At 39.6% G+C, this 16459-nt stretch overlaps 2 protein-coding genes across 4 annotated transcripts in view; one reads left to right on the top strand and one right to left on the bottom strand.

Annotated features, from left to right (window-relative positions):
- The window catches only part of LOC122874123 (venom factor-like), a 33599-nt gene extending 28099 nt beyond the window's left edge, over positions 1–5500 (top strand). For both annotated transcript variants that reach the window (XM_044191735.1, XM_044191736.1), the window contains 9 exons: positions 368–419; positions 808–895; positions 1257–1346; positions 1871–1976; positions 2690–2779; positions 2886–2969; positions 3837–3917; positions 4174–4321; positions 4972–5500. In XM_044191735.1, coding sequence (XP_044047670.1) covers positions 368–419; positions 808–895; positions 1257–1346; positions 1871–1976; positions 2690–2779; positions 2886–2969; positions 3837–3917; positions 4174–4321; positions 4972–5116 — 884 coding nt within the window. In that variant the 3' untranslated portion in view covers positions 5117–5500. The remainder of the gene's footprint in view (positions 1–367; positions 420–807; positions 896–1256; positions 1347–1870; positions 1977–2689; positions 2780–2885; positions 2970–3836; positions 3918–4173; positions 4322–4971) is intronic.
- On the bottom strand, positions 5395–16040 carry LOC122874126 (B-cell receptor CD22-like). 2 transcript variants are annotated; one of them, XM_044191748.1, is made up of 14 exons: positions 15908–16040; positions 14693–15046; positions 14053–14271; positions 13441–13800; positions 12920–13141; positions 11675–12049; positions 10914–11138; positions 10508–10765; positions 10023–10283; positions 9540–9800; positions 8705–8786; positions 8202–8262; positions 5908–6061; positions 5395–5709 (listed from the first exon to the last, which is right to left on the bottom strand). In XM_044191748.1, the coding sequence occupies exons 1-13, from the start codon at positions 15960–15962 to the stop codon at positions 5909–5911; spliced, it is 2886 nt and encodes a 961-aa protein (XP_044047683.1). In that variant the 5' UTR covers positions 15963–16040; the 3' UTR covers positions 5395–5709; position 5908. The 2 variants fall into 2 exon arrangements, with proteins under 2 accessions (XP_044047683.1, XP_044047684.1); XM_044191749.1 differs by having other exon boundaries at positions 5395–6061; positions 14738–15046.
- Positions 16041–16459: the final 419 nt, after the last annotated feature.

The raw sequence follows: 16459 nt of genomic DNA, 5'->3' as shown, positions 1-16459 counted from the left end.
GAAACAAACTGCATAAAACATGACATAAAAACAACATGACAGCATAATATAACGCAGAGAAAAGCTGAAACTGCTCAAATTTATTTTGTAATTGTAAACCTATAACTGCCATGACATAAACATAACATAGCAGATGTCAAAGATGAACATTTTATTGATATTTATAATGTTAGCATCGTAAACCATAACATAAATGAATTCAACATGTAACATATCACATCTTCAATGAACTTATAAACATTGACATTATTATTAATAAGATACAAATAAAATAACATACTGTAGCATAACTAAATAAAATAGTATATACATTTAAGCAATCCAACCTCTGTACATTTAATAAAGCTTTGTTTCTATCCTAAAACAGAAAAGCCTCCAGCAGATGTAGAAAAATCCTATCAGATCACCATCAAAGTGAGGTGAGTTATTGTTATTGTCTTACATGTATGTTTACATTTTTAACTTATTTAAATTATTAAAAATTGAAGAAAGGGAATAAAAGACTAAAACTGTTCTGAGGCACAATATTGTAAGCTTCATTTCAGGTCCAATCATGATGTTAATTGAATGATGATGTATCTTGTCAGTGACTTGGCCTAACTGGTGCCCTCATCGTTCATGTTGGATGACACATTTGATTTGAGTTTTCTGTGTCTAAATGCAGTATAACTCAAGTTGACATGATGCTATTCATGTGCATGAAGAGTTTTATCAGTGTTCTCCAATTTTGATCTGTTGATGATGAACTAGAGACTGGCTTTGACATCCTCTCAGGTTTAGTATCCTTTGTCTCTTTCCATCCCACAGGGCTTTAGGACCCAGAGATGTCAGAATGGTGGTTCTGGATATAAGTCTGCCCACTGGCTTCACTCCAGAAAACTCAGACCTGGAGATGGTAATTAGCCTCTACTACTAGTGCTCAAAAAACTTATTTTACATTCATAGAAAATTATTTTGAAGAGTTAAAGCCACAGGAGAATGCTTAATAGTTTTACTGCCAATGTTTTTGCTTTTATTTTGAAAAAACACCTGAAGTGATGTAATAATTTCCCATTTTCACAACCGAGAGGAGTGAAGTACTTAAACGCACAAAAGATCCAACCACTAATGTGTATTGGAGCAACATCCCAATCAACCCCCTCACCCAGATAGAAGTTTATAAAAAGTTTACTACATAATGACGTGTGATAGCTAAGACGAGAGTTTTCACATGTTAGGGTTGCTAACTGACTCTGTAAATGTGTGTGTTTGTCTAGTTGTCAAACTCAGTGGACCGTTACATCAATAACTTCCAGATTGTTGATAACCTGAGTGACAGAGGCTCACTGATCATCCACCTGTTCAAGGTAAAAATGTTTTATTTGTTTTTATTTATTTGTTTGCAACCAGAGAGAGTTTGACTTGCTGCTTCCAGGCTAGAGGGAAGACATTTTATACATATTTTTATACAAGAATCTATTTCATATGTGGGAGACCTAAGAGAATATGAAAAACATTGCTGTGCTTTGTTCTGCCTCTGGTAGGGATAGCTCAAGATTTTGGGTGCCTTCCCACTAGCCTATTCATGTCATTGATTTGCAAATGCAGAGTTGAATTTTCATTAAAACCGGTTTCTTTAAGTCAATTTTTGCATCTACACACTGTATCTAGACTATATACTGTAGTCTTTTTACAGTAGCCCTAGATTTGAGGAGATTCTGGGTTTTACTCCACTCTGTTACACAGATAAATAACTCTTCTATCAGCTTCTTGGAACAGGACCCCCTACTTGGTAGCTCAGGCTTACTAAATTAATATACTCACTGGCTCTGTAATGTTCCTTTTTCTCTTCTCTTCTGCACTAAATTATCCTCCCCTGTCCTCCTCTCAGGTGTCTCACAAAGAGCCAGAGATCTTGGTGTTCAGGCTTCAGCAGAGCTTCAAAGTCGGCCTCCTCCAGCCATCCTCAGTTACTGTCTATGAGTATTACAACCCAGGTACGAGAACACATCCTGACCATCACAGCTTTAAAGTTTAGATATAAAAATTAGATTTCCACTGATATTAGTGGAAATGCTTCACAAACACTTAAAGGTCCAGCGTCTATCATTTAGGAGGAGCTATTGGCAGAAATGGAATATAATATTTATAAGTATGTTTTCATTAGTGTATAATCACCTGAAAATAAGAATCATTAGAATAAGCCCTGTATATCTACAGAGGGAGCCGATCCCCTTTCACAGAGTCCGCCATGTTGAACCGCCATGTTTCTACAGTAGGCCAGAATGAACAAACCAAACACTGGCTCTAGGGCCTTTTGCGTTTTTCACGAGTTTCGCGGCCAATGTAGTTTCTCCTACGCGTTTGGAAGGGGAGGGTTGAGGCAAGCAGTATTCAAATGGTTGCAATCTGCAATTTCACTGCTAGATGCCACTAAGTCCTACACGCTGGACCTTTAATACAACAGTGTCACCTTCCTGCCTCTCAGCTGTTCAAGATCCACTGCAGACTACATAAAAATATCTTAAACATCAGTGAAAGCCCAATCTGAGTCCAACAAGTGAGCACATTTGGCCCTTACTACACACACTGATAGTGTAGAATATGTCCTGTTTATTTATTGTTATTGAAATATTAAAAATGAATTGTGCAACTTATATGAATATGATGGTGACAGGTGTTATATCCCTGCTGTCTCACTTTGTCACAGATCACCGCTGCAGTCGCACCTACACTCCCAGGGAGGACAAAGAGGAGCTCTCACAGATCTGCAGGGACAATGTCTGCCGCTGCACGCAGGGTAAAGTGTGCATGTTGCTGCAACGGTGCACTAATGGACATGTTTGTATTCATGGTGTCTGTTATTTTCAATTTATTGTTACTTTCTGTGTGCTCACAATCTCCAGGTGACTGCTGTGTCTCCAAAACCGACAGTGAAAACTTCCCCAGCAAAGAAAGAGAGACGTTTGCCTGCAAGACATTACATCACGGTAAAATACGCTGTCACACACTCACTCACAGCTTTGTACACAGCTGAACTGTGTTTAAGTTTAAAGTTGGTCAGAGCAAGTCTCAAGTCTTCATTAGGTAATTGCCAGTCAAATGCTTTTACGATATTCCAGTATGAGTGGCCAAAAATACACCAATATATGTATATTTTTAAATATTTTCAATAGAAAAACTGGTGCATTAAACATCCTTTTGTAGGAGCAGCAGTGGAACTATGAATGTTAAAATATGTTTTGGCATAAAATGAGCCCCACAGAGCATCAGGGCGTTTTGTAACACTGTTTCTTTATATCACTACTTTTGATGTAAAAATTGCAATAGGGGGCTACACCATTAATATGTTGTCTTGATTGACACGGTAGCATAAATGAGATAACATGAGATGAATAATTTGCAATTATTGGTACAATATACAGAGAAAAAGATCAATAGTAGTTTTCAATATTTTACAAAAATGACTAAGAGCTCTTGAGTAATTAAAGGTTGGATCTAGCACATAAATAAGGAATCTGTACAGGAAAATATAAACTGACAGGGAGGAAACTGTCAAGCTAACCATTTGTGGTAATTCATTTATATGCTAGTAGTAGGATTAATAATTATTATTTATTTATTTCTTGCAGCATTTATTATTAGACTGACATTGACATACCCATGCCTCCTAGGATGTATTATTTCTTGTGACAATTTTGACCCCACTGTGGCGGTAGAAGAAAGGTGAGGGACATGTGAAATACATTAGGATTCATCTTCTCTGGACCATGAACATCGCCAACAAATTTCATGGCATCACTACAGGTCTAATTACGAACAGGGCAAAAAGAACACCTTTTTTTCTTGTGTGTCAGTTTTCCAGGTGAAGGTTCTGAGTGTCAGCCAGAGTTACTACGACAAGTACGAGATGGAGATTACAAAAGTTATCAAGCTGGGTGAGTCAATGCAATGGTTATGTCTGTCTTATGGTTATCAGCTCTTTTTTAAAAATAAAGGATTGTGAGCTTACAAAAACCCCATTAGTAGGCTATGATTAAGTAAGATACTTGAGGCCTCACAATGAAGAATCTCCAAACAAATAGCATTATAACTTATCAGATGGATCCATATTCACACATGATGGATTTGAGGCACTGTTATGCAATATAATACAGCTATATATTATCTGAATCTCTTCTTCCTAACATCCAGGTGTGGAGGCTGGAGTTGAAGTGGGCCAGAAGAGGTTTTTTATGTCTCATGGAGGCTGCAGAGATAACCTTAACCTGAAGCAGGGCTCCAAGTACCTCATAATTGGCCCCAAAGAGGACCAGTGGAACATTGACAGCGATAACAACAGGTAAGAAGAGCAAGAAAAAAATAAATAGGCAATGCTAGGCAATTCTGGGAGACCAAGTTAACATGCAGTACAACAGACAGTTGGAGGTTCTGACTATACATGGATAAGTTTTTATTTAAAAAAAATATGCTTAGGTAGTCAAATTTGAGAAAATTATCTTTTCCAGCCACTGTGCATATAAGCTACCAAAGTAGAAAAAGTGGGTTGCTTGAAGTAAACTGTTGGCTGTTCACAAGAACTTGAAACAGTATGCGAGTTGATTAAGTCATGCCATGCTGAAAATCTAACTAAGAAGGGCTTTTAAAGCCTTCCAACTTGTAAAAACTAGTTTGCTGCATCAAACCGGGGTTTAAGAAATCATAATTACCTTCCTGTGTACAAACTCTGACTTAAAAAGGCTACTTTATTTATATTTTTCCAGTCAGAATTAAAATCAGCTTAACAGAGTTTTCAGCTTATAATCAATCAAAGGTAATAGGGACAGAGAAACATTAATTACACCAGAGATCTTCTTGAAATAATTAAACTGCTGCGAAAGATGCATCATAGCCACTTTGAGGCAAGGTGTACAAAGTCTCCTGATCTATTTAAATACAACCTAAACTGTCTAAACTCCCCTCTTTCCTCCATTTTTGCTCCCTGTCTGTCAGATTCATCTACATGTTAGGAAAGGACACCTGGGTGGAACGCTGGCCTTTGCCCGCAGAGTGCTCCAGCAGTCCCAGCCTGCAAGCTAAATGCAAGAACCTTGATGATACTGCATATGAACTGTCTGTCAACGCATGCAGGCTGTAGAGGTGTACCTCATTCTCCTGTGCCATTTTGTTGCAAAGTACTACACACAGCCTGTGCAATAAGAGAATAAAAACAAGTTGTGTTTTCGCTGTGGAAAAGAGAACTGAAAGTGGAGCTAGTTTTAGAAACATACCCATAAGGTTTTTCTATACTGTAATGATATTATAAGAATGAGGAACTAAATACCACTGGCAGCAAAAAAGTAATAAAAGTACACCAAACTGCCTCCTCAAGGGTATTATAGCTTTTATAGAATGATTAACAATACAAAGCAAAATTGTCAAACTGTCACAATTGTTCTTCCTTGAGTCTGTACTACTAAATGAAATAGGCTTCTGAAAAATTCACAAGTTGTGTTTACAATAAAAGGCATTATGTAATTTACACATTGTTTAGACCCAACCTCTTGTGTTCTTTTTAAGTTTGTAAATGTGTGTTAAAAATGTATGGTTGTCTCAATGCTGCATTCTCTTTGACTGGTCTGTCCTAAGAAATATATTAAATCAGTGGTTATCTGCCTGGTATTTATATTGTCTTCAGCAAGTTTTGTTGATTGTGCTGTACAATGCAGCTGAATCCTCCCCGGCTGACTTCTGGTTTTCGAAGGGAAAAATTAATGCAGATAAGATATTACATGATACAAATGGCCAGTGATTATAAAACAACCATCCACATCAGGCAAATGCAATAGCGATTAAATTGTTAGAATAAAAAAATGATTGAACTATTCCAAGCTAATGTAATTTTAATCTTAAAGTCAGGATAATGTTCCTGTGAGAGGAGCTGCTCACCTCAGGGCAGGCCACTATTAAATTTGACCACCGCATACTCAACAGCCTCCTCCTTCTCCTTGGAGTAGAGAGGATCTGCCTGGTTTTTGGAGAACTGGACACTGGCATAGTGAAGGTCATCCTGCTCCTCATGCTGTCTCTGACTGGGTGGATACTGCATAAACAAGTTTACTGTAATTTAAATGGTTGTAGATATGATTTTTACAAAAAGCCAAAAAGAACCAGATACTTGTTAATGCACTTCCTCGACACTAATGGAATATGTCAAGTTAACATGTTGAAGTTTAGTAAAATCTTGGGTTATATAGCTTCTTGCCTATGATCCATCCATTTCCTACTGCTTATCTGGGTTCGCTCATGGCGATAGCAGCCTAAGCAGTGTAGCCAAGATACAGTATCTTTCTCCCTAGCCACATCTTGCAGCTTTTCTTGGCAGATCTCCTGGGATATGTAATCCCTCCACATGTTCTGTGTCTGCTGCAGGACCTCCCCTGGGAGTTTTCCACTACCACCGGAAGGCCACTTCCTGATAATAACAGAACTGCCTTCCCATCAAAAAGCATAGAGCAATCATGAGCCCCCTGAATTGGACACTATCCACTGCTTGGCTGTGCCTAAATATTCTGTACATGTAGAAATCATACAGAATCAGTGACAAGGCACAATCTTAGCCAGCATCCAACTCTGCTGGATGCTTGACTTTAAGACACAGCTGACACAGATGGCTTATACTGTAGGTCACCTGAGTGACCTTCACCAGCAAGATGGGCAAGGCTTCTGCCGAGTCTTCCAGCTCCGCCTTCTACATGTAGAGCTTGTCAGTCAGGTTCAAGAGTTCCTCAGTGTCCCTTTCACCGGCTGACTATATCCTCAAGTCAAGGTCATCAGTTTCCCTCCTCTGCTGAAAACAACCTAGCCAAAGCTCCTTATGGTTTGCCAATGTGTCTTTGAGGATAAGCTGAAGTCCTTCTCCATCGCCTCCCTGGACTCTTCCCATAGCTTGGTTTTTGCATCTCTGACAACATAAGCTGTCTCCTGGCCTAATCGAGCTTTAAAGGCCTTCTTCAGCTTGATGGCCTCATCCACCATGGGTGTCCACTGGTGGGTTTTTGAGTGTCTGCCACAACAGGCACCAGCATTCTTCTTGCCACAGCTTCAAGCAACCAGCACAGTAACTGAGGCTTTGAATGGTCCACTTGGATTCCATGTCCCAAACCTCCGCTGGGATTATGATCAAACGTTATATTTGACAGCCTATTAATAGCACATGCTTTAGTAACAAAGCACCACTTGAGTTCAGATAAACCCCCTTTCACCCAATCATTTGTGTGTTGCTGCCCACATGGCTGTTGAAGTCCCCCAGCTATACTATGGAGTCCACAGGAGGTGACCCCCATCCAGACATTCCAGGAAGTCTCCGACTCCTTTGCCAGTAGAGAAATGAAGGTCTTTGTCTGCCACGTGACTGGCAACACACCAGATTCCTACACCTATTCTTGCAGGTGGTAGATGATTCAGTAAATGGCAGCAGCCCAATGTTATCTTTTTCGGGGTTAGCCCGACCTGGACCCAGAGGTGCAGGCCAACCACTCACCATTCACCTGCAATTTCCCCCCCTTAACCTGGCTCTAGTCAGGCACCAGGGGTCTGGTGCCCTCTTCTAGGTGAGGATGCTCTTTCAAACGCTTCCTATCAAACAGGTGTTTTCTCTTTCTGGTCACTTTTCTTCTGTCCGTCTGGGTACTACGGTATGTGAGTTAAACCAGATTCAGACTAAAAGATATTCAGGATGATTTACCCCCAATTTGTCAATCCAAAGAGAGAGTTCTGCTCACACCTCTCTGTCAACAGCTTTTATCAAATAGACTTTCTACCGAAGAAGCAGTCCCTGGAACATTGTTTCTGGAAGATACACACTGCAATACAGTAGATGGAATTGGATCATGTACAGGAAGCTAAACAAAACAGCCAACTACCACAATTCAATATTGCTTTAAAGTCCAAGTTCTTCAAGTTGATTGACTAACACCAACATGACAAGGTCAAGGTCACGGCCCAAAAAGTAGAAGACAAAAGGTAGGAAAGCTTTAGGATGCATTAGAAAGTTCATCATGTCCTGGAAGATCGAAGAGAGGACAGGGTGATATAGAGGAGGACATGGTTCTATGGTTTGTGAAGAAGGTGGGCAAAAGAGCAACACAAAGTGTTTTTCAGTGTGACCCAAAAGTCTGAACTGAAGTGTTGAAACAGAATGGGTTTTCTATTGCACTGGAATTGTGACTCTTCTTCCTCACCTGTTCCCAGTTGTCTGGTCTCTCTCCAGGCTCAGCTGATTGCTTGGAGGCCCTCTTTTTCCTGGTTAGGAGAATTAAAAAAGAAATTAACTCTAACTCTATTTTTCAGTGATTTAATGAAAGGGAAATTTCAGCTCCAAGGAACCTGGGGCTTATTTTTGCAGTTCTGGTCATTTTCCAGTTTCAACTTTGACCTACTGTACCTACCATAGTTGTGTGTGCACTCAATGAGGGAATTTACTGACATTTAGGGTGGGCTCACTTTCAGTTTAACCTCAAAAAAGTGGTTTATAAAATCTGGCTAAACTATTGGCTTGTTTTAATCTGATCTGTCCAATCTCATGTTTCTTTTCTCATTGGACTAAGTTGTAACAATGTCCTCAGTGTTTTGAGAATACTTTGGTGACTGCAATGTTGTCGTGATTGACAGAATTGATGGCCAACATTCTTACACCATGATTTGACTTTAATAAACAATGATTTAATGAAAGGTAACTGCTTACCTAATCAATATAAAGACAAGGATGAGTATAACAGCCAGGACAACAGCAGTGGTTGTTCCAACGGCTATTGATTTCCATGCTCCTAGGTAGTGGTGATAAAATGACAAATTAATTAGGCTGTTAGGATGTTAAGGCCCATTGGCCTCAAAGAGTGACAAAAACACATTGTTCTTACAGTTAAATATATTTTTCATATATCCATCTACTTCTGAGTCTAGGCCTTCACTGGCCTGAACCTGATCAGAAACTAACCTCTAAAAAACCTACCCAACCCTAATTTATGTTACTCTGATGTATCTCAGCAGGTTAAACCTCCGTTCTGTCCCATCATCACTGCTATGTTTCAACATAGTCAAAATCATAATACCATTGTTCTCATCTACATATTTCCCATTTCTGCTATCAGACAACTGAAATACAACTGGGAAAAATCTAAAGTTTATGCTTGCCACCCAGTCTGACAAAATAAACGGAAATACAGCACACATGTAGTGTGTGATCAGCTATACTGACATTAAAAATTATACCATAGAAAAAGTTAAGGGGTGACAGCAAGTTGGCTTCTTAGCTTTACTGCGGCACAGCACCTAACTGTGTTTAGGCCCACATACTGTAGGTCATTGTTTTCCTAGTCAACACTAAAACACATGGCCGGAGTGTTCAGACTTCTCCCCTGTGGAGACCATTTTCAGAATGCTCCATTTTTAGCCATTTCAGTGTAGACGTGGTCTGAGCAGTTTCACAAAAAAGGTTTAATGGGGAGTTCCTTCCCCCTGCATAAGATGGTGTGTTACGATCTCTGCTGCATTCTGTGTGTGAGTGGATGGAAACTTGCCTGACAAAAGAGTCAGATGTAAGGTGGAGTCAGTACTTCCTCTGCTGTTCTGGGCTTCACAGTAATAATTCCCACTGTGTTCAGGTCTGAAGTCAGTGATGGTGAAGATCTGTCCTGATGCTTTTGGTGAGTCTTCATTCTCCTTGTACCAGGTGTAATTAGCTGCTGGGTTAGCATCACTGCTACAGGTCAGATTCACTGAACTGCCCTCAACTATCTGACCAGAGGGACTCACTGACACAGAGAGAAGCTTTGGAGCATCTGGAGGAAAACAAACAATTCATTAATATTAGCAAAATGGTTTCGTACTTGTTTCCATCGTGGAGTAAATGAAATGGACTTTCATGGTCACATGACCAATTTTGTCCTTGGTTTTCGAGAAACAACAGGTGGCTCATCTTACCCAAGGACAAAAATCAACACACAACCCCTACTTGTAAATTCAATGTTGGCCTAAGAGAAGTGCTAATGATTAATACTTACACTGGACATCTACAAATACAGACTTAGAGCCTAACTGGCCATGTTGGTTCTCAGACTTGCAGTGGTAGATCCCTCTGTCCTCAGAGCTGATGGAGATGAAGTGATAACTTCCATGTGGTCCCTGAAGCAGTACTTGGTTCTCCTTGTACCAGGTGTATTTAGCTGCTGGGTTAGCATCACTGCTGCAGGTCAGAGTCACTGAACTGCCCTCCACTATCTCACCAGAGGGACTCACTGACACAGAGGAGGTTTTTGGAGCATCTGGAGGGGATGATTTTATATAGGTCAAGTATAAAATCAGCCACACATTGCCAGTAGTGAATAAACCTCTCCATAAACAATTACTGGAGCTTCTCAGTAAACTACAGCCGCAGATTGTGAATGTGAAGCAGACAGAGCTTAAGAAAGCATTCGTAACTAGAAAGACCCTTTTCAAGTGACCTGTAAGCTGTATGTTGTTTTTTTCAATACTGCATTTTACTCACATCTCACATTAATAAAGATGTGTTCAGATGTCCTCCTCCCCAGCTCGTTCTCAGCTGTGCAGTAATACTCTCCAGAGTCAGAGGACTGGATGGACGTGAAGACAAGCTGTGGGTCTTTAATGAGCCGTGTTTGGTTCTCCTTGTACCAGGTGTAAGTAGCTGCTGGGTTAGCATCACTGCTGCAGGTCAGAGACATTGAACCGCCCTCCATGATTTCACCAGAAGGACTCGCTGACACAGATGGAACCTTCAGAGCATCTGGAGAAGAAAACATTAATATGTTTAAAAGGGAGAGAAGCAAATATTAGAGGCAAAGTGTGCAGTGGAGGTTGATTCTTTCATGGGCAGCCCATATTTTTATGTTGGCTAGAATTCTTTTGTTAGTTACACAGTGGAGCAAACTCACACAAAGAGGGAGAGCCGTAATTCGCATGTCCTTTCAAAGCACAAGATATGATGTCTCCGGGATAAAACTGGTCTTTATAAGAAGAACTTTCCTCTGGGATTTTCTCTCTGTTCTTGAACCAGACGTAGGAAAGACGACCAGCTGGACTGCAGCTGCTGTGACACTTCAGCTCTGCATAGGTATAAGACTGATTGACTGTTGCTCTGGTCACCTGCACCTGCAGATCTGGTTGTGTGAGGAAGAACCCACAATGTCATTGGTTATTAGGAAAAACACAAATGGGATAATCTTTACAGTTGTAGGTGAAATACTTAAAGACATCATTAACTGAAATGATTAATATGCCAAACAAAAGTGGGAATGGATGTTAATACAAAAGCTGCGAGAGTCATAAAAAGAAGACATTTCTTTAACTTGTAATCAGATTTTTTTTGTACCACTTGATGATGATAATGCACTTCTTATGAAGGGTTTATTCGCTGTAAATACTGCATGGCTCTGTTACAAGCCATCCTGTGTTTATCCTCTCCACTATGACACTTGACATGTAAGTGGTTAAACAATTGAAGTAATCTTCCTGATTAACTACAGATCTAGATAAAAAGCAAAAGCAAAGATAAACACTAGCCAAAGGATTTTTATTTTAAAGCCTGGTAACCCCAAAAGTTATTTGTATTTATGTTCAATCACCAATCTACAAAACATCCGTAAAGGATTTTTTAATCATTAATAATTGAATATCAGTCTGTGTTCATCAGTACCTGTGACAGTCAGAGTTGTACCAGGTAAACTACTCCTCCATTCAAAGCTCCATGTTTTGAATTTGAAGCGATACTCAGCTGAGTCGCTCTCTCTCAGGTCAGTGATTCTCAGAGTGGAGCGTCCTCCCTCTGTCTCAAGGACCTGAACACGACCTGCATACTGGGAGTCTTCACTAAGGTCCTCAGGCTGTGAAGGATTCTGCCACTGATGACTACGTTCAGGACTGAACCACAATGTTGATTTATCATAATAATAATAATAATAATAACTGTAATAACTGTTGTAAGTGCAAGAAATGTCCACTGAGGAGCCTTTGGGGGCACAGATGCTTCTGTCAGTGTACGTCACTCTGTTACAGGTTTGACCACGGACACCTGAAAGATAAAACATTTTATAACATTTTATTGCATATTTGTGTGGTATTTTGTGGGCATCCATTTAAAGCATATATTTAAAACTACCAAACAGAAGGGTGCTTCTTGTATTTTAAAAGCAAAGATGCAAATTAGAGCGACAAACTATTTGGATAGTATCACGTCTACTAAGAACCTCTAGAAAGTATTTAAGCAAAACACGGGTGGATTAAACAATGCATGTACAATCTTTCCCACCTGTGGCATATTTTGACATAAGTTTGACTGTCTGGACCTTGTAACTCTAATCATTTGCCAGTCTTAGAACTTGACAAACATCTGACCAGTCATTGCACTTTAAACGTCATCATGCATCTGAAACTGTTCAGTGTCTGAGGGACATTTTTGTTATGAAAATATACACTATGTAAGTTACTTTCTGGACTCGTGAAGTTCTTGCATCTAAAATTGAGAGTCAAGAGAGGCTGGTTGACAGACCGAGCAAGAAAAGCAAAAGTTAAAGTACAGATCATCATTCAATTTCCACAATGACTAAGTGTCCGTTTAAAACACTTCATCAGATCCGTCCGAGGCTTATGTGATCCCAAAATGTTAAACAGAAAGACTAAATACACAAAAATAAATCAGGTTATGTTAAATTTTGAAATGTTAGCTCTTTAGTTTTTAAACCTGTGGTGAAGAAAGGTAAAAAGGCAACATTCAAAAAGTCTAAAATTCTCATGGGGCATCAGCGATATGATTTTCCTAAAGCTCTCAGCGATATTTTAGTCACCAGCTGCTACTGAATTACAACAATCGAGGTAGAGTACAATGGGTTACAGGCTCCACCAGATGGCGATATGTCAGTGGAAGATCGTGGAGTAAACTCACACACTGAAGGAGAGGGGAAGTCCTCCAGTCCTTTCACAGCACAGGAATAGCTGTCTGCAGAATCAAGGTAGCCTGAATAAGAAGAAGATGTTTCTGCCTGAATCATCTGTCCATTTTTGTACCAGACGTAGGAAGGACGATCAGGTAGACGACAGCTGCTGTGACAAAGCAGGCTTGCCCAAGAAGAAGATGAAGATGATCTCCTCACTAGCACCTGCAGATCTGGATTTGTAAAGAAGGAACAGACATGTTTGTTCTTAATTAAATACTAAGATAACAGTTACACAGACAAAGTCAAAATAACAGATACAGTTCAAATAAGTCTTTATAATTCATAAGTAAAGTATTATGGAGCATTACTAACTTACTGTCTAAAAATTAAATGGGTGAGTAAAAAATCATGCACTCAGTATCAATTGTACATGACATTCTTCTACATTACAAACAGCTACATTCCACATTCACTACTGTACTGTGTTGGTTTATACAGTATAGGTTTATCAGTCTGTGTTCATCAGTACCTGTGACAGTCAGAGTTGTACCAGGTAAAAAACTCCTCCATTCAAAGCTCCGTGTTCTGAATTTGAAGCGATACTCAGCTGAGTCGCTCTCTCTCAGGTCAGTGATTCTCAGAGTGGAGCGTCCTCCCTCTGTCTCAAGGACCTGAACACGACCTGCATACTGGGAGTCTTCACTAAGGTCCTCAGGCTGTGAAGGATTCTGCCACTGACGACTACGTTCAGGACTGAACCACAATGTTGATTTATCATAATTATTGTTATAACTGTTGTAAGTGCAAGAAATGTCCACTGATGAGCCTTTGGAGGCACAGATGCTTCTGTCAGTGTACGTCACTCTGTTGCAGGTTTGACCATCGACACCTGAAAAATAAAACCTTTTTTAAACAGAACAACAGTTTCAACTACATCACAGCAGTAACACAGAGCAGGTTGTATTGTTGTTGAGTTACTGGCAGCAGTAGTGATCCTGTAGAGCTCAATGCCAAAAAGATGGTGTTAACATAGAAAGGGGAAGTGGGGTCATCCATATTTAAAATATTTGCAGTCATTGGACACTGCAATAGGTTAAATGTGATGGCGTTCTGTTAGCGGAAGACTGTTGAGTAAACTCACACATTGATGGAGAGGGGAAATCCTCCACTCCTTTAAGGGCACAGGAATAGCTGTCTGCAGGATAAAAGTTGCCTGAATAAAAAGATGGGGTTTCTTTCTGAATTTTCTGTCCATTCTTGTACCAGATGTAAGAAGAATTATCAGGTAGACGACAGCTGCTGTGACACTTCAGCTCTGCCCTCGTAGAACTCTGGTATTTGATCACCTGCACCTGTAGATCTGAATTTGTGAAGAAGGAACAGAAATATATAATATCTATTGTAAATACCCAAACACATGCAAAGTATCTGTCCATGGGTGTTCATTTTGCCCCTTGGGAACAATTTATGGCGAAGAGAATCTAATCTCAAAGATACTTTTACTAATGATTCAGATCTTTCAATCGCATCCAGTGGTCTTCATTTAGCAAACAGAGCTGAATGTGAACTTTCGGTCACGTGATAACAAAAGGGGTCACTGAGCAGGAAGAAGCTGAAGGTTTGATAGGAGCATCACACAGCTGTTGGAACGCCAGACCAAAACCACACATTACAATATATGACCACTTGTAGACATCTGACCAAAAGTTCACATTTAAGCAAAAAGTTATTATAAACTGGACCTTTGAGCTTATAATTTCTTCATCAAACATTCATGTTACCTGTGACAGACAAAGTGACTCCAGGTGAACCAGTAAAACTCCCACCTGGTTGGTTTGTTATGAACCTGAACTTGTACTCAGCTGAGTCGCTCTCTCTCAGGTCTGTGATTCTCAGAGTGCAGCTCTTCTCATCACAGTGATACTGCACACGATCTGCATACTCTGAATCTGTTCTCAGATCCACACGCTCACGATAACTTACTCTAGTAAACCAGAATGTTTCCTTAACAGTGGTTACAGGGTGTATTGTGGATGGGTATCTGTAGCTGCAGCGTATTTCCACAGTTGATCCTTTTAAGGCACAGATCTCAGTAGAAGTGTAAGTCACTCCCCAGCCATTCTGACCCTGTATCACTGTAACACAGAGCAGAAACCACAGACATGTCACAACATCAAACATCAGATTTTAGTATTTTGTGGAGGCGCCTCCGTATGTAAACCTGGTAGGGAACTGAACTAATTTAAAATTTCCCAAACTACTTTGTCATTGTCCCTCCTGGATAGTTAGCAGATCGTAGTATTAACATGTACCAAGTAGTGTAATGTAACTAAGTATATTTATTCAATTACTGTAGTTAAGTACAAATTTGAGTCATTTCTTTTCATGCCACTGTCTACTTCTACTCCAGTACATTTCAGAGGGAAATATTGTACTCCACTACAATTATTTGACCGCTTTAGTTACTAGTTACTTTACAAATTAGGATTTTTGCACACAAAATATACGAAGAGCTTATGAAATATGATGCGCTGTTAAAGATTAAACTGCCCAACAGTTTATACAAGTATGGCTGAAATGATTAGTGATCAATTAATCGGTCGACCGAGAGAAAATTAACTGGTTAATTAATTAATAACTATTTTGACAATTGCAAAGTCATTTTTCATGCAGAAAAAAAATCATGGTTCCAGCTTCAGGATTTGCTGTTTTCCTATCAATTATTTTAATTTATTTTTAATTCATTTTTATTTTCCATAACGATGACAGGAGTATTTTATGTTACTGACATTGATTTTTCATACTTACTACCCCTACTGTCTATAATGGGACAACAAATAATTTTACATAGGCTATGTCAGGTTAAAGGAAACAGAGAGCTGTTTCATGTGGACAAACAGCCAAACAGATCTGAGGACTTTCAGTTCCTTCATAATCCCACTTAAGGCTGGTCAGTGTGCTAACTGCCTCACAATATAAATGTAGATGTACAGTACCTTGTACAGACAGAAGGAAGACAGCAAATCCACTTGCTGCTGCTGTTAAACTCATAGCTCCTCTCTCTCAAATTATGTCCACAAGATATAGATTAGTCACATCAAACACTTTCACTTACATTATAGAGGGAAGTTGTCTTGAACTGTATCGTTTCTCTATGGTCAGCAGAGTAAGCAGAAAGCAGGAGGTTAAAATACACCAGACTTCCTTCCTCTTCACATAATTAATATGCATTATGAACCAGATGCCAGTAAATGCCCAGGAAAATGACTTGTTTGTTGTTTTGCAGAATGAGAAACCAGTTTTCTGGCCTGTTGGTACCAAACCTGTATCATCTACACCACACCAGGTTATTTTTCATGTCTTCCTTTTTTTTGTAAATGCAGGCACAATTCAGTATCTGACAGAATGTTACCTAAGTTCTTGATGATACAATGGAAAGTCTGACATGTCACTTTACACTTCAGTGCATATAATGTCTGCAAAAACTCATATGATGCTCTAAGGGCTTATTTGTTGTTAGAGCTTATTATTTTAGGCTGGGCTGTTTA

This window comes from Siniperca chuatsi, linkage group LG3, assembly GCF_020085105.1.
Source record: "Siniperca chuatsi isolate FFG_IHB_CAS linkage group LG3, ASM2008510v1, whole genome shotgun sequence".
Lineage (NCBI taxonomy): Eukaryota > Metazoa > Chordata > Actinopteri > Centrarchiformes > Sinipercidae > Siniperca > Siniperca chuatsi.
The sequence above is the reverse complement of the archived record's forward strand: the minus strand, read 5'-3'. Positions and strand labels throughout refer to the sequence as shown.

Coding starts and splice junctions, on each gene's coding strand:
- LOC122874126 (XM_044191748.1), bottom strand. CDS start 15,962: ATGAGTTTAACAGCAGCAGCAAGTGGATTTGCTGTCTTCCTTCTGTCT. Junction 10,766..10,913: donor TTACGGCTCTCCCTCTTTGT/GTGAGTTTGCTC, acceptor TTTCTTCTCCAG/ATGCTCTGAAGGTTCCATCT. Junction 8,263..8,704: donor CTTGTCTTTATATTGATTAG/GTAAGCAGTTAC, acceptor TCTCCTAACCAG/GAAAAAGAGGGCCTCCAAGC.